Source organism: Centruroides sculpturatus, unplaced genomic scaffold (genome assembly GCF_000671375.1).
Source record: "Centruroides sculpturatus isolate CEXI.00-Female unplaced genomic scaffold, Cexi_2.0 scaffold595, whole genome shotgun sequence".
Lineage (NCBI taxonomy): Eukaryota > Metazoa > Arthropoda > Arachnida > Scorpiones > Buthidae > Centruroides > Centruroides sculpturatus.
In genome coordinates, this window is record NW_019384912.1 from 80,289 (window position 1) to 99,412 (window position 19,124).

Here is a 19,124-nt window from a genome sequence, read left to right on the forward strand (position 1 = left end):
ATAAAGACAACATTCTTATGAGTAAAATGAAGTAAAATCTTTGTCAATTAGTCGATTTACAACTCAGAAAAGAAGTGTTGAAAATAGAGTCATAAAACAATTAACGTTTATTGACTTTCGCGGTAGGGGGTAACGCGGGGTCGGTTGACAAATTTTCTCGCAGTAGTGCAAAAGTTCTACTCACTTCGCTTGAAAGTGTCATATTTCTTCCCCACTTACAAACAAACCCGATGGCAATCGGTGAAACAGGAGATAAATTACAGCGAGTTGAAATTTGATATGTTTATTTTTTTGCGTTTTTCGTATCGAATTACATGAAAATAAATATTAATAAATTCATTTTGTCAATACGCAAGTAATTTATATCACTAGATATAAAACAAAGCGCAGAATCCAACAAAGAAACTGTAGTTTTTTTACGCGATAGATAAAATTGAATTATTTCATATTAAAAACACTGGGTCTGTAAGACCCATGCGACTCAAGTAAGGGCCCCATTCCTAGCGACTTACGGAGGGCTAAATTAAAAATAGTTAATGGGAATAGCACTAGGAAAATCAAATGTATATTTTCATAACAATTAATGTGTTGAAGGTAAAAGAAATGAATTATATGAAATGAACAATGAACATATTTTATCATCTCAAAAAGTTGGGATAAAAAGTTAAAAAAACAATAAGTCACTGCCACAGCTAAATTTTATAAAATTTTAATAATGTTTGAAAAAATTTCAGTTTAGATTAGTTTGATTTAAAGATTTTAAAATATCTTAAACATATCTTTGTTATAATTTATAATAGGGAACAGAATCTAAATTGTAAAGAGTTTATAATAAATTAATCTTTGTGGGATTTTTTTCTGTTGAAAATAATTAATACAAAGCACTTTCCATTTACTATTAATAATAGATGTAAAACAATTGATTTCAAAACTAAAAAATTTTTTTGAATTTGTTGTGATCTCAAGTGGATAATAAAAGGGGTCCTTAAAATATTCCTCAAAAGCACATCAAGGAAATTGATGTACAGTACAATGAGACTCACAAACTAAGCCAAAGAAATAGGTGCCATGGGCACTTTAAGAACTTTTATTTTGATTTTACTATTTTGCATTTCATTCAAGATTGAAAATGGTATTCATTAACTTATATTATTCATTTTTAAATATTGTAAAGAAATAATTTTTAATTATTTATATTTCATAGTTTTAATAAATTATTCATTGTGAATTTTGTATGATTTTTTTCTTCTTTTATTTTTAGGAGCAAAAGAAAATGATTATGATGTAAATGAAGAATTTTTAAAATTGGGTGTTGAAGTTGAAGATAAAAACAAAAACATAAGTGAAACATCTTGTAGTGATGATAATAGTAATGTCTCAAGTAATACAGACATTCTTCAAAGCAAAATAGGTGAAATTACTTTTGTTAGTTGTTCTGCTGCTGGAACTAGTAAACCACCTTCTCCAACACCTGCCACTCAAAGTGATACTGGTAAATAAATCAATTTAATATTTTTTATATTTCATATTTCTTAACTTATTATTTATAAATTATTTAACAATATTATGTCTACAGATCATACAAAAATNTTCATTTTTTTGTGTTTGGGGTTAAAATTATGATTTGTTTTATTAAGATAACGATTATTTAAGCATTTATGAATAATAATGTAAAGAAACAGACTATTTTAATCCAGAAATTATTTAATTATTTAATTTTTTTGCAAGTGATGTGAAGTGCCTATAGAATTTACATATATTTGTGTTCATAATAGCTTATAATTCTGTAGGAGTAGGTTTGTTCTTTCACAGCATCTTCTACCAACAACAGCATAATAGATTTGTAAATTTTCTAAAAATAATTTTCTGAACTTCTTTTGAATTTACATAAACCACTACTTCCCTCAACAAAAGTATGAGGTAATCCTATTATCCCATCATATGGTAGGAGACACGACGCTAATTAAAAAGAATTATTTAGTGTTATTAAACATTCTGTAAATACTTTAAAATAGTTTAATTTGTTTATTTACCTTTGCTAGTAACATTCATCCTTGTTAAACATTTCCACCATTTTTAAACAATATCCCATGAGTCAGTGCACAACATGAAGATGTAGCGCAACATGTTTTACTTGGAGTTCAAACGTCAAACATGTACTTCTGCTTGCTGTACAAGTTTAACGTTTGAACTTTGGCTGCAACCTCTCTAATGTCAAAGTTCCATATGGAAATCATCAGATGAACCTTGCTGAAAAAACTTCACTTCCAAAAATCACAGATCAAGACAATGCTTATCTGTTTTTACAACTCCAAGAGTATTGTGTACAAGGAATTTGTTCCAAATGGCCAGAATGTCACTGAAAAATATTATTTTGGTATTTTGGAATGTCTTTGGAACCATATTTTATGCATATGGCTGGTGTTTCACATTCAAGGAAGCTGGACACTGCTGCATTACAATACACCCTCACATAAGAGTATGGCTTTTTGTCAATTTTTGGCTAAAAAAGATATTGTAACCTTTGATTATCCTCCCTATTCTTTCGATCTGACTTTCTGTGACTATTTTCTGTTTCCAAAACTTAAAATTCCAATTTAAGGAACTCGTTACAAGGACATTCCTGAGATTGAGGCTGCTATGACAGCAGTACTGAATCAGGTGCCAAAACAGGTGCTGAAATAGTCTTTTGAAATGCTCATTACTTTGTTCTGAACATTGTATAGCTGCAGAGGGAGCTTATTTTGAATAAATAAACATATTTATAAAAAATATTTCTTGTAGTTTTTCTTCCTAGAGCAAAAGTTTGGTTTCTTCTAGACAAGCTATGTATGTAAAATAAGTATATTACAATACATATTAACATTATTGTATCATCATACAAAATACATAAAAATTGATTTAAGAAGAAAAAAAATTGAAATGTTTTATTAGCGGTTATCATGCTAAAAGGATGTCAAATTTTACATTTTTACTATTTCTCTCTTTTATACATAGTAACCTGCAGCTGGAAGAAAATTTTAACTTTTATTTTTTAGTTTAAAAAAATATATGCTGGTGTAAACATTAGGTCTTATTTGTTGTAATTTCTTTGGCAAATTACAAACTAGATATGTTAGATATTATATGAGTTCTAAAATTATATTTTCAATATAAATAATAATTAAGTTGTCTTAATAAATTTATTAAAATAGAATTGATTTTTTTAAACATTTGGTTATAATAATATAAAATTTTATAGTTTATCAATATAAATATATGTTGGAAATTACAGATGAAGTCATTGTAGAAATGTCAGATTAGTCTTATATTTTAATTTTATATAGATATGGTGTGCAGCTGGAGTTAATCTTACTGGTGGCAAAACATTAGATGGAGGTGATATTGTTGGTGCTAGTGTCTTCTATTCTTCTCCCCCAGAGAAGGAATTAACTGTTGGAAGTGAAACTCTTACAGAAGTAGAGAAGTTAGATCGTGAGCTAATGGTAAGTTTAAATTTAATAGAAATAATTAAATGTATTAATGTTTAATATTCAATATAGTTTTTAACTAGGTAATATAAAAGTAATAAGTTAACATTTATTATTATTATTATAATTTCACAAGATTATTTAAATATGTATTTATAATATATGGAACTTTTCTAATATATGTGATGCATAAATTTCTGTTATTTCAATCAATTGAAATGTGTACTTTTTATAATATGAAAATTTGAACAAGCACATATATTTTCCTCTCAAAATATTGCTTTGTTTGGAAAGTTTATAGTGATTTTTAAGAGAAATAAAAGAAACTGTTTTAAAACTAAAAATATACTTTTATTCCATTACATATGTGCGATTGTTTTTAATGATCTGTTGTCATCTATGGGGAGCTTCATGATACCCTCTTCATAGAACTTTCCAGTTTTTCCCACAAAAAACTGATCCATATGGTTTTTGTAAGCTTCCAAAGTGTCAAAGATTTTATCATGAAGGGAATTTTGCAGAGAACGGAACAGAAGGTAGTTTGATGGGGCAAGGTCAGGTGAGTATGGATGTGAGGTAAAACATCCCAGTCTAATTCCAATAATTTTTGGCATGTTCATAAAGACGTGTGCGATTTGGCATTATCTTGGTGAAACACAATGCCTTTTCTATTGGCCAGTTCCGAACATTTTTCTTTAATTGCCATGTTCAGTTTATCCAATTGGAAACAATACTTATCAGAATCAATTGTTTGATTCTGTGGAAGCAGCTCATAGTACAGGATTCCTTTCCAATCCCACCAGACTGTGAGCATGATCTTCTTTGGATGAAGACTGGCCTTTGGAGTTTTATTGGTGGTTCATTTTCTTACCCCATGATTGTTTTTGGCTGATGTTGTTATAAACAATCCACTTTTTATCATCTGTTACTAAACACTTCAGAAAAGGGTCATTTTCATTTCGTCTTTCAAGAGAATCATAAATAGAGATGCAATCCAATAAGTTTTTTTTTTTTTTGTTAAGTGGTGAGGTATCCAAATGCCATAACAATTCATGTATCCGAGCTTCTTTAGATGTTGAAATACAGTACTGTTTGATGACTTCACTATATCTGCAATTTCTTGAGTTGTATAATGAGGGTTTTCATTCAAAAATGCTTTGATCTGGTCCTCTTCAATAACAGATCTTCCTGAGTGGGGAGCATCTTCAAGGCTGAAATTACCCACTTTAAATTTTGCAAACCACTTTTGAACAGTTGATTCTGCTACAGCACTCCCACCATAAACATCAAATATTTTTTTGCTGTTTGTACAGCATTTTTGCCTTTGCAATAAAAAAAAAGAAACAAGTGTTGATAATGCATATCGTTTGCATCCATTTTTGTAATGAGACAAATTAAACGACATTTGAATAATCTTAACAATCTTTTTGTAACGGACACGTCTCAAGGTCATTTATCATAATATTTATTGGTTTGTACGATTCTAATCATTTTCACATCGATCAGTGTCTCAACTGTCGGTTATCAAAAACTGCTGCGAACTTTCTGAACAATATTTGAGAATGAATTTAATAATGTATCAGTTCTCATGAATACACACTTCCATTGGTTGTATCTTCTTATATACTATCATGGTTGTTAATTCATTTGAAAAATTAGTTGTATACTCTAATATAACTTGTCAGTTTTTGCATATGATGCAATTCAAACAACCAATGATCTTGATAGTTAAGTTTTTTTTTTTTTTTTGGCAGTTAAAAATGAATGTAATTTTATTTGTTACTTTTCCATTCAGTTCTCCAGCAAATTATTTGATTAAAAATTGATATTTTCAAGCTTTCTATATCAGCCATTATCAGGTTTTGTAACTTCTTTGCAACATCAAAGAACTATATATTTTCATGTTTGTTTTGACATATTCAATATATATACATAGAATATGTCAATAAAAATTTGTGTATGTATATGTATGTATATATTATATGGTTATAGGAGACCATTTGAACTCTGAATTGTTCAAAGTCTGAGCAAAGTTTTTCCATTACAAATAATGGAAAGTGAATTAATCTGTTTCCAGACCCTAAACAAAACACATTTTGATAAACAGCAAGTACACATAATTTTAGAATTTTAAGTAAAAATAATATGCCCTAAATGAAGACAATAAATAAAATACATAAATACTGTATAATAAAATGAAAATTATATTTTTTGTATCTTACTGAGGAATGATGATGTCTCATGTGGCTGGCAGAGAGGAAGAAAAAGATTATTGTTTGGGATGGGGGTCACTTTCCATAAACACATCAAATAACTGTACTTCTGGTTTTCTCTCTCTATCTCTCTCTCCTGTCTGTTAGCACTACTAGTTGAGGATTTTGATTTACACCTTTAGCCACATTTTTTTATTGCTTTCTTGTTCTTAAAAATGGTACACACTGTTGACTGGCATTTAAACATGGCCACCAGATCTGTCACATGTGTACTGCTTTCACACTTTTGCAAAAATTCCTTTTTTATCTAATTCATTGATACTACAACTTCTTAGGCATTGTTGTTTCCACATTCTTGGATGCTATGGTTAATAGGGGGTTACATATATAACCAAACACATCAAAAATAAAGTGAGAAAAGTACTGAAAACAGATAAGCTTAAATTAACGTAAGATGCTTTCACAGCGAGAGTGAGATAACTTGGATGCACAACAGATGGCTTTTATGCAGTGAGTGCATTTTTTCACTGCATGTCAATTTGAAAGTAGAAGCATCATTCAAACTTTGAGTTGAATTTCTCTTGAATTTAACATTCAAACTCTGGAATGTTCAAAGTTAAGTCATTTAAAAGATAAATAATATTTACAAATAAAATTTATATGATCCATCTGTTGTACCAGTATCCATTCTCAAGATAAAATCTTATAATAAATAAGGGAGATGCATTTGGAAATGTATTTCAAAATGATTTATAGATAAAAATAAAACAAACTCTTTAGGCTAAGATATAAAAAATGATGTACTTAAATTGGAAAAATACACAGTTGTGTAAGAAAAATAAAATAAACTCTACAAACTTTTTGTGAATATACATTATTTAAACAAATTTGGATTTTTTTACTTTTTTCACAATAGACAGTTTAAAACATATGTTTCGTTGAGAGTTCAGTAAGGTCTGCAAAGGAACACCCAACTGATTCGATGATTTGACATATCTATCTTATGAAAAATTCCTGACTGATCTGACCAGACTCAAATATGGTCCCTCAGTAATGATACTTTTGCCATCCTAACTGTGTAGTCATTATTGAATTAAAAAATAAAATACAGGAAAGGATTACTAAATGAAATAATTTTGTAATTATATAGTGCTTGTGTGTGTACATAAATACATTTTTGCACGTTTTTGCACATATACATGCAAGTAGATACAGATTGTCTCCCTTAAAATTGACCTGACTGAGTTGATGAAACATTAATGATATAATTTTGTAGGAAATTTTGATGAAAAATTAGTCATACAAATTTATAGGAGATATTTAAAAGGAAAAGTGTATGATATCAATCTCAGAACTATAAGCAGGTGGAAGGCATTTGCAGAAGCAATGAGGCTATCAACATTGGTATTTTATGTAAAGTCAGTCTGAACATGATTATGCATATATAGTTACATAGATGCACAAGGATACAACTTTTAACAATTCAATTTCTGTAAGTTTCTGTATGTTTAAATAATTTTAAAATAAAGTTTCTAATAAGCGTCCTTTCAGTGAGTGGAATCAGTTTTACATGGGATATTCTGTATATACAGTAGAGCGTCATTTATCCGAATCAATTGGGGACTGGGGTTGTTCGGAAAATCAATATTTTGGATAACTGATTATGTACAAAAAAATATATCAACCTATCCAATGTTGAAATCTTTATCCGTTGCGTGTCGCTTCACGTTGAATTTGCATTGATGTTAAACCTAACGAAGACTATTGTATCGTAAAAAATTATTTTTTTAATTTGTACAAACAAAATAAATATATTGAAAAATATAAAAACAATAAAAAATTATACTTCAGAAGTTAATTTAGTATCAGAAACGTAAAATATTTGAGTAGTCCGAGACATAGCCAAAGATTGCAGCGCCACAGCACTGGCGAAAATTTAAATTTGCCGACTGGAATTCTTTCGGATAAATGACCCTCTACTGTAATTTTATTTATATATGTACAGCACATAAGTTATGTACATTTTAACTTGAAAAAAAACATAATTTTATAATTACATATTTTTTAATCCTTTCTTATAGATTAATGTATTCTTTCAATCTAATGTAATTTAATCTTCCAATATGCTCCAACATATTCAGTTTAATTCTTTACACAAGCTTTTAGAAATTATAAAATTTGCACGTAGATTATTTAATAATAATATCTTAATTTTTACTTCAAGAATTTATAAAAGTGGGTTATCATTAGGAAATATTTCCAGTATATTTTATTGTATTATTTACCTTCTTGTATGTATTAAAAAATTAAGTAAATTTTGTCTTACAATAATAATACCTTAATTATTAACATACAGTGAGTTGAAATATAAGTATTCAGTTTATTAATTTATTTTATGGTTATGAAAAATATAAAATTTAAAATATTCCTGCATTTTCAGGAACACAATAAAGAAAGAAAAGAACATGAAGAAATTGAGAAATGTTTATCATCACTTGTTTGGATTTGTACTAGTACTCATGGTAATAGTAAAGTGACAGTAATTGATGCTAATAATCCTGGTGATGTTTTGGATTCATTTAGTATTTGCTCTTCCTATTTATTATGCATTGCTAGTGTTCCTGGTGAGTACATGCTAATATTTTTAAAATTGTGAAATTTATTTAGTAAGTCAAAAGTGGAAATTCTTTTAACTTTACAAATAATTTAAAGATTAAAGTTGTTTTTAATAAATCTATTATTTTCTAACTTTAAACATCAAACAGTTTTGGGCATTTTATTTTTCATTATTAAGTTATAAAGCTTTCACTTTTGATATATTAATACAGTAGAGTATCGTTTATCCAAAAGTCGGTTATCCGAAACGTCAGTTATCTGAAAGAATTCCAGTTGGCAAATTTAAATTTTTGCTAGTGCTGTAGCACTGCAATCTTTGGCTATATCTTGGGCTACTCCAATATTTTTTATGTTGGTGTGTTTTTTAGCTGGCAGCACTGGCACTCTTGTGTAATGTTTTTCTGAGGACTGTGTGTCATGCTGAATCAAACATTTTTGATACTAGATTAACTTCTAAAGTTTTTTTTGTTTTTATATTTTTCAATAAATTTATTTTGTTTGTACAAAATAAAGAAATAATTTTTAACAATACAATAGCCATGATTATTATTATAAAAATTTTCGTTAGTTTTAACATCAACGAAAATTCAACGCAAAGCGACACACAATGGAGAAAAATTTCAACATGGGATAGGTTAATATATTTTTTCGCACATAATCCGTTATCCGAACAACCCCAGTCCTCAATTGGTTTGGATAAACGACACTCTACTGTATTATTATACAAATTAATATAAAAATAACTTAAAATTAAAGTAAAGTTTTTAATCTTCAGCTCTATCCCTATTTACTCTGTTAAAATGACCTTGTTTAGTGCTTTGTCATCTTACTGTATATGTTCTCATATTCTTCTGAAGAAGTTAACAGATGTCTAATGTAAGCATGTACTCAGTGGAGAACTGATGAAAGTTTATAAAAATTCAGACATCCTACAATGATTATTAATGATAAAACTATGTTTCTTGTATGACTCACAGAAGAAACTCACCTCATTGACATAGGAAATTAAGCTTTTACCAACAGAGAAAATTTTTTCTCAGGAGATCCAAGGAAAAGATAATTCTTGTGGATTTTTGATATAAAAGGCTTGATGCATTAAAAGTTTGTTTGAAGTAGATCCAGTAACAAAGAGTACTACATTGAATTATATTTTTGGACATTTTTGATACTTTAAGGCAAAAATTGCCTCATCTTGGCAAGCAAAACCTAGATTCACTCCGATTTACTTTATTAAAACTGTAAAATAAATTTGTATAAGTGTCAACAGAAAATCTAAAAATTAGGATTGCAAACATTTGATAGGAAATAATTAATGGCATTGAGGATACTTTAAAGCAATCAAAAAAGTGGCATTTCATATATTAAACTAACTGAAATTAAAAATTTAGTATAGAAATAGCGTGTTATTAAATTTTATAAATAAATAAATATTTATTTGATATTTTACTAAATCATCCTGAAAATGATTTAAACTATCAACAATCTAAACTATTATCACGAAAATGATAGTTTATGTAATCATCCTGAGTAAAGTATAAACAATTTTGAGGTGAAAGATGTCACATAATTGTGCAAATCCAAGTTTCCTCTGAATCACATTTTATATTATATGCAGTCTATTTTTCAAGTACATAAGAACTTAATACCTTGGTTTTTGTTGACTTAGGTTATCATCGATTTTTTCTGTGAAATATTTGTCTCAGGTTTCATTGGTGTGCCCACGTGACTTTGCTGCTAATTTTGCAAAAACAAAGGGTGACCCACGCATTTTCCTGCTCAGTGTAGCATTGTTTCTCACTGTGTCAGCATTACCCCGCACATCTAACCAAACAATTCCATTGTTTTCCTTTCCTTTTAGCTCCACCATGGGACCAAAGAAGGTTTCCAAAGACAGCAGCCCTTTGAAGAAGGCCAGGAACATGATTGAGTTGAAGAAAATCATTGAAAAAATACAAGAGTGGCATTAAGATTGCTAAAATCAGCCACATGTATGGGAAGTTTCCATCCACAATAAGTTCCATTGTGGTAAAAAAGAAAACAATAAAGGAGGATAATACAACAAAAGGCATGAATGTGCAAACAAAACAGAAATTGCAAACAATTGTTGTCTAACAGTTATTATTAATTTGGATCAATCAAAACCAGGGCTCACCAGTGGCCAAGCTGTTCCTTTCCCTGAACACTGGAAATTTGAACATGGGTTTGCACAGGCTGGCCAAGTGGAGTTTTTTGGATTTTCTCCATGTCAGTAACACCTAAATAGGGGCCAGTACCCTTAAAAAGACCTCCTGGAAGGCATTTCCCTTAAGCAGATCACCAAATGTTGCATTGCTGTAACTTAACAAAACAAACAAACAATCAAAACCAGGTTCTGTTCAATGGCAATTCTGTTTCAGTAATCATCATATTAGTCTTTTTATGTTAATTTTATATTATTTTCTTATTGTTTTTAGTAATAAAACACTATATTTATTCTCTATAAAATGTGTTTTTGGTATGTATTTTGAAGTGTGTAGAACAAATTAGTTGGATTTACATTGATTCATATGGAAATAATTTCATCTGTTTTGGATTTTGCCAATTATTATCAAACAGATTATTGAAGAAAACAAAGGTATCACTGTATAATTTTAGAAAATTATGCAATATAGTGCATTATTAATATAGATAGTAAATTAACTTACCCTATTTAAAGTCTTTGCTAAATATGATGTTCCATTTCTTGCAGCTAATGATGGATATTTTCTCTGAAGAAATGAAGTTTCATCTTTTAAAGCATCTTCAATTGTCTGAAAACAAACTAATTATTAATTTTATAAAATTATTGAAATCCTGAAAAAATTTAAAAAACAAAAAATAAATTTTAAGTTAAAATTTTCTGTACTTGTTAAATTTAAGTATTTGATTTATTAAATTAATGTTCGCAAATCACACCTGAATTCAAAATTTCCAGCAAATAAAAGTCAAAAACACATATTGAACGTTTTCGGCCACTAAATTTATCTGTCTTCCTCAGGAAATACCAACTGGAAAAACCATTCTATAAATAGAACTTAGCTGCCTTTTAAATTTTTTAAAAGAACGAAAACGGCTGTGACGTATCGTGTATAATGTATGACTATCTAGACTCATAATATATGTCATACACGATACGTCACAGCCGTTTTCGTTCTTTTAAAAAATTTAAAAGGCAGCTAAGTTCTATTTATAGAATGGTTTTTCCAGTTGGTATTTCCTGAGGAAGACAGATAAATTTAGTGGCCGAAAACGTTCAATATGTGTTTTTGACTTTTATTTGCTGGAAATTTTGAATTCAGGTGTGATTTGCGAACATTAATTTAATAAATCAAATACTTAAATTTAACAAGTACAGAAAATTTTAACTTAAAATTTATTTTTTGTTTTTTAAATTTTTTCAGGATTTCAATAATTTTATAAAATTAATAATTAGTTTGTTTTCAGACAATTGAAGATGCTTTAAAAGATGAAACTTCATTTCTTCAGAGAAAATATCCATCATTAGCTGCAAGAAATGGAACATCATATTTAGCAAAGACTTTAAATAGGGTAAGTTAATTTACTATCTATATTAATAATGCACTATATTGCATAATTTTCTAAAATTATACAGTGATACCTTTGTTTTCTTCAATAATCTGTTTGATAATAATTGGCAAAATCCAAAACAGATGAAATTATTTCCATATGAATCAATGTAAATCCAACTAATTTGTTCTACACACTTCAAAATACATACCAAAAACACATTTTATAGAGAATAAATATAGTGTTTTATTACTAAAAACAATAAGAAAATAATATAAAATTAACATAAAAAGACTAATATGATGATTACTGAAACAGAATTGCCATTGAACAGAACCTGGTTTTGATTGTTTGTTTGTTTTGTTAAGTTACAGCAATGCAACATTTGGTGATCTGCTTAAGGGAAATGCCTTCCAGGAGGTCTTTTTAAGGGTACTGGCCCCTATTTAGGTGTTACTGACATGGAGAAAATCCAAAAAACTCCACTTGGCCAGCCTGTGCAAACCCATGTTCAAATTTCCAGTGTTCAGGGAAAGGAACAGCTTGGCCACTGGTGAGCCCTGGTTTTGATTGATCCAAATTAATAATAACTGTTAGACAACAATTGTTTGCAATTTCTGTTTTGTTTGCACATTCATGCCTTTTGTTGTATTATCCTCCTTTATTGTTTTCTTTTTTACCACAATGGAACTTATTGTGGATGGAAACTTCCCATACATGTGGCTGATTTTAGCAATCTTAATGCCACTCTTGTATTTTTTCAATGATTTTCTTCAACTCAATCATGTTCCTGGCCTTCTTCAAAGGGCTGCTGTCTTTGGAAACCTTCTTTGGTCCCATGGTGGAGCTAAAAGGAAAGGAAAACAATGGAATTGTTTGGTTAGATGTGCGGGGTAATGCTGACACAGTGAGAAACAATGCTACACTGAGCAGGAAAATGCGTGGGTCACCCTTTGTTTTTGCAAAATTAGCAGCAAAGTCACGTGGGCACACCAATGAAACCTGAGACAAATATTTCACAGAAAAAATCGATGATAACCTAAGTCAACAAAAACCAAGGTATTAAGTTCTTATGTACTTGAAAAATAGACTGCATATAATATAAAATGTGATTCAGAGGAAACTTGGATTTGCACAATTATGTGACATCTTTCACCTCAAAATTGTTTATACTTTACTCAGGATGATTACATAAACTATCATTTTCGTGATAATAGTTTAGATTGTTGATAGTTTAAATCATTTTCAGGATGATTTAGTAAAATATCAAATAAATATTTATTTATTTATAAAATTTAATAACACGCTATTTCTATACTAAATTTTTAATTTCAGTTAGTTTAATATATGAAATGCCACTTTTTTGATTGCTTTAAAGTATCCTCAATGCCATTAATTATTTCCTATCAAATGTTTGCAATCCTAATTTTTAGATTTTCTGTTGACACTTATACAAATTTATTTTACAGTTTTAATAAAGTAAATCGGAGTGAATCTAGGTTTTGCTTGCCAAGATGAGGCAATTTTTGCCTTAAAGTATCAAAAATGTCCAAAAATATAATTCAATGTAGTACTCTTTGTTACTGGATCTACTTCAAACAAACTTTTAATGCATCAAGCCTTTTATATCAAAAATCCACAAGAATTATCTTTTCCTTGGATCTCCTGAGAAAAAATTTTCTCTGTTGGTAAAAGCTTAATTTCCTATGTCAATGAGGTGAGTTTCTTCTGTGAGTCATACAAGAAACATAGTTTTATCATTAATAATCATTGTAGGATGTCTGAATTTTTATAAACTTTCATCAGTTCTCCACTGAGTACATGCTTACATTAGACATCTGTTAACTTCTTCAGAAGAATATGAGAACATATACAGTAAGATGACAAAGCACTAAACAAGGTCATTTTAACAGAGTAAATAGGGATAGAGCTGAAGATTAAAAACTTTACTTTAATTTTAAGTTATTTTTATATTAATTTGTATAATAATACAGTAGAGTGTCGTTTATCCAAACCAATTGAGGACTGGGGTTGTTCGGATAACGGATTATGTGCGAAAAAATATATTAACCTATCCCATGTTGAAATTTTTCTCCATTGTGTGTCGCTTTGCGTTGAATTTTCGTTGATGTTAAAACTAACGAAAATTTTTATAATAATAATCATGGCTATTGTATTGTTAAAAATTATTTCTTTATTTTGTACAAACAAAATAAATNTAAAGACAACATTCTTATGAGTAAAATGAAGTAAAATCTTTGTCAATTAGTCGATTTACAACTCAGAAAAGAAGTGTTGAAAATAGAGTCATAAAACAATTAACGTTTATTGACTTTCGCGGTAGGGGGTAACGCGGGGTCGGTTGACAAATTTTCTCGCAGTAGTGCAAAAGTTCTACTCACTTCGCTTGAAAGTGTCATATTTCTTCCCCACTTACAAACAAACCCGATGGCAATCGGTGAAACAGGAGATAAATTACAGCGAGTTGAAATTTGATATGTTTATTTTTTTGCGTTTTTCGTATCGAATTACATGAAAATAAATATTAATAAATTCATTTTGTCAATACGCAAGTAATTTATATCACTAGATATAAAACAAAGCGCAGAATCCAACAAAGAAACTGTAGTTTTTTTACGCGATAGATAAAATTGAATTATTTCATATTAAAAACACTGGGTCTGTAAGACCCATGGGACTCAAGTAAGGGCCCCATTCCTAGCGACTTACGGAGGGCTAAATTAAAAATAGTTAATGGGAATAGCACTAGGAAAATCAAATGTATATTTTCATAACAATTAATGTGTTGAAGGTAAAAGAAATGAATTATATGAAATGAACAATGAACATAATTTATCATCTCAAAAAGTTGGGATAAAAAGTTAAAAAAACAATAAGTCACTGCCACAGCTAAATTTTATAAAATTTTAATAATGTTTGAAAAAATTTCAGTTTAGATTAGTTTGATTTAAAGATTTTAAAATATCTTAAACATATCTTTGTTATAATTTATAATAGGGAACAGAATCTAAATTGTAAAGAGTTTATAATAAATTAATCTTTGTGGGATTTTTTTCTGTTGAAAATAATTAATACAAAGCACTTTCCATTTACTATTAATAATAGATGTAAAACAATTGATTTCAAAACTAAAAAATTTTTTTGAATTTGTTGTGATCTCAAGTGGATAATAAAAGGGGTCCTTAAAATATTCCTCAAAAGCACATCAAGGAAATTGATGTACAGTACAATGAGACTCACAAACTAAGCCAAAGAAATAGGTGCCATGGGCACTTTAAGAACTTTTATTTTGATTTTACTATTTTGCATTTCATTCAAGATTGAAAATGGTATTCATTAACTTATATTATTCATTTTTAAATATTGTAAAGAAATAATTTTTAATTATTTATATTTCATAGTTTTAATAAATTATTCATTGTGAATTTTGTATGATTTTTTTCTTCTTTTATTTTTAGGAGCAAAAGAAAATGATTATGATGTAAATGAAGAATTTTTAAAATTGGGTGTTGAAGTTGAAGATAAAAACAAAAACATAAGTGAAACATCTTGTAGTGATGATAATAGTAATGTCTCAAGTAATACAGACATTCTTCAAAGCAAAATAGGTGAAATTACTTTTGTTAGTTGTTCTGCTGCTGGAACTAGTAAACCACCTTCTCCAACACCTGCCACTCAAAGTGATACTGGTAAATAAATCAATTTAATATTTTTTATATTTCATATTTCTTAACTTATTATTTATAAATTATTTAACAATATTATGTCTACAGATCATACAAAAATATTTTTACAATTGTTCTATTATACAATTTATTCTTTGTATCTATTGTAAGCTTATTAAAAGAAAAATTTCAATTTATTGACAATCCATTAATTTTCATTATAAAATTTGAATTTCATATATAATTTTTAATTAAATAAATTCAGACAATTCTATTCTTAAGTATTTTGAATATTTATCAAATATGTTTCACTTATCAACCTGAATTGTTTTAATAGAGTACAGGTATCCCACATATAACATGGTAGTTATGTTTCAAAAACGTGCCATGTTATGTGAATCCATGCTATACAAAACAAAGGACTAATGCAAAGCATGAGGTTGGGTTCCAGAAGTTAGCAAAAGTATACTATTCTTTTTCATTACTAAGAGAAATATGTTTATTAAAGCAATTGATAATTTATTTCCAACCAATAATTAATTAACAATCACAATTAAAAGTACTGTATTATGTGTTAATATTAATTTAGTTAAATGAGGGCATTTTCTTTTTTATCATAAAAAGTTTTTATGGATGATTAAATAAAAATATGTTATTAATCAAAAATTTGTTCTAGCGGGTTGTGTTTGTTTAATCAAGTACCAAGCAACTTTTTCCAAAATTTGTGTTTGAATACTGAGATACTGCTGTATTTTGTGTGTCATCATTCATAAGTAAGTAATACCTATGGTCAAAAAACAGTTTAATAACACTTACCTAAAAATGTTTAAATAAACTTTACTAAATACGAAGATTAATCTATAAAAGAAAACACAGCAATAGTCTTAAGGACTAAAGTCTGAAAGCAACAAAAATTACATGTGATGGTTGATAGGAAAGTTAGTGCAATTTTTTTCTTCTTTGTCCTATCAATTTTCATTAAAGTAAACCTGAAGAAAAGCACAAAATAATTTGAAAATTTTAATATTCTAAAATCCATGAACAAATTTGAGACAACACACATGCTTGCTTGAATTTTAAAAAAATATTGAATAAGGAAGTTTACACTTAAAAATTGTGAAATTTTGTATGGAGCATTTCTAAAGCTGTGTTAGAGCAAAACTGTGTTGTACTGTACAAGGGATACCTGTACTTATAATTGCTTTATCTGATAAGAGTATATAGATACTACATGGACATCTGCATTATAATTTCAGTGGTTGTTTACCTTAAGTAAACTTTAAATAATTTTCATTTTGTTTAATTAATAGATTATACTATTAGAAAGTATCATAAGCTAACAATAATAGAATTGAAAGGTGTGCATCAAAGATTTGAAATTACCATGGACAATTTCGTGTTTTATCTGTGAGTGCAGAAAAATCATGACTAACTACTGGTGTATGTCTAATGACACTTTTATATATCTGAGATATGACAATTATATACTTATGATAATTGAAAAATTAAGCATGTTTAAAAAGCTATGCTAATGTGTTAATAATTTTACAAATAAATTAAATTTCTGGTAGTTTTATTTTCATAGAAAAATAATATCAATAATAAATAAATAATGATATTATTTTAAATTATTTTTATATTTTTGATAAAATAAAATCATTGTCTATTAAACTCATACTTGATACTTGTATTATAAAATTTGATATAGTTAATTTAAAATAAAAATAAAATAATAAAATTAATATAAAATAAAAATCTGCAGCCCAGCATTTTCACAATGCTGAGCTGCAGATTTTTATTTTATATTTTAAACACAAAGTTTTAATTTGTTTCCATTGCCAAACATTACATTCTACAAATGATATGATTTTTAACTATTTAATTTAAAACATATGCTCTCAATTTTAGTAGTAAAACATATGCTCTCAATTTTAATCCCTGTATATCATACTTTTCCTGATAACATCAGAGTCATACTAGTCATCTATCTAATTTCATTCTGTAGAAAATTCACTGGAAGTTCATTCATAGTGAATTGGGTCCACCTGTCACTAAGCATTTCATATCTGGTCTCGACTTTCATCTAACTCTGATCTGGAGATTAAGGAAGGATAGACGTATATAATATGTTAATCTTTCAAACAACATTAAATTTATTGAAAGAATGGATTTTTTTAATTTTTTATTATCAGTAATTTTATTTTCATCAAATTAGAAACAANCATTTTTTTATTCATTGAACTCTTTTAATATCATGTGAGAATGGGATTGGCTCCAGAATACCTCTCATCTCACTGGGGATGCCCGTTAATTAACCGTCAAAAGTTAATAAGTATGCAAATACCTCAACTTTCTCAGACTATTGTTAAGATCCCCTGACACTAGTTAGGATAAAATTATCTTGTGTTTTAACTCACAATTAAACTTTTTTGAGTGGAAAAATATATTAAAACTTTCTGGAATTTTAGGAGGGTCTGATTTGAAACATGAGTTGACGATGGAGTTAAGCATTAATTGAATTGAATGATAATTAAAAGTTATATATATTAAGAAAGGTTTAATAATAATTATATACATAGGATAAATTCAAAATAATATAAAAATAACATATTAAGGAAATGAACATCTAATATAAATGACCCTTAAAGAAAATAAGATGATTATACAACAGTGGTTTTAGATTCACGGATTGATTGAATAATTTTTTATAAAAAGTGTTATTCTTAAATAACTCCTATTGTGTAAAACAAATGACAGTTAAATTTAATGAATTGAAAACAAAATTTTATACGTTTGAAAATAAAAAATAATAATTTTAGTTACATATCAAAAGTTATTACTTATATAGGGTGTTAAGAAATTAGTCCAACAAAATGAAATGGATGGTAAAGGAGAACCACACAAGCAATTTAGCTTATATGAACTGGAAGGATCACTACAGCCCCCTTACAAGATACAGGTTCCTAAAGTTTCTTTGCTGTCTTGCATAGAATGCATGTAGTATAAGAAAGCCTACTATCAGTGTCACTTGCAACATAGCAGTAGAATGTTTATTAGTTGTTAATTTTGGATTGATGGTCACTTTTAACTGCATGTCAAATTTTAAGTGCAAGTAACAAACTGTACAAGCTTAAGTAAGTTCTGCAGATTATCCAGCACAGAGTTTTCAAGGTGTATTTAGAACAGTGTGAATTAACAGTAATGTTAGGCTTCTCTGTATAGTATTCATGCATCATATGGCAGCAATCACTAAAAGTTTAGGTCCTGTATCTCATAAAACAGCAGTGACACCTATTTCATATGACCAAAACTGCTTGTATTGATCCCCTGTACCATCCATTTTACTTTGTTGGTCTAATTTCTTAACATCCTATATACAGGAGAGTGTCAATTATCCGAAAGAATTCTAGTCGGCAAATTTAAATTTTCGCCAGTGCTGTGGCGCTGCAATCTTTGGCTACATCTTCGGCTACTCAAATATTTTACGTTTTTGATACTAAATTAACTTCTGAAGTATAATTTTTTATTGTTTTTATATTTTTCAATATATTTATTTTGTTTGTACAAAATAAAAAAATAATTTTTAACGATAC

The 19,124-nt window shown here is 28.3% G+C and overlaps 1 protein-coding gene across 9 annotated transcripts in view; it reads left to right on the top strand.

Annotated features, from left to right (window-relative positions):
• The window catches only part of LOC111631677 (C-Jun-amino-terminal kinase-interacting protein 4-like), a 93,921-nt gene that overhangs the window by 50,599 nt on the left and 24,198 nt on the right, over nucleotides 1-19,124 (top strand). For all 9 annotated transcript variants that reach the window (XM_023375980.1, XM_023375983.1, XM_023375981.1 and 6 more), the window contains 3 exons: nucleotides 3,327-3,485; nucleotides 8,124-8,307; nucleotides 15,325-15,555. In XM_023375980.1, coding sequence (XP_023231748.1) covers nucleotides 3,327-3,485; nucleotides 8,124-8,307; nucleotides 15,325-15,555 — 574 coding nt within the window. The remainder of the gene's footprint in view (nucleotides 1-3,326; nucleotides 3,486-8,123; nucleotides 8,308-15,324; nucleotides 15,556-19,124) is intronic.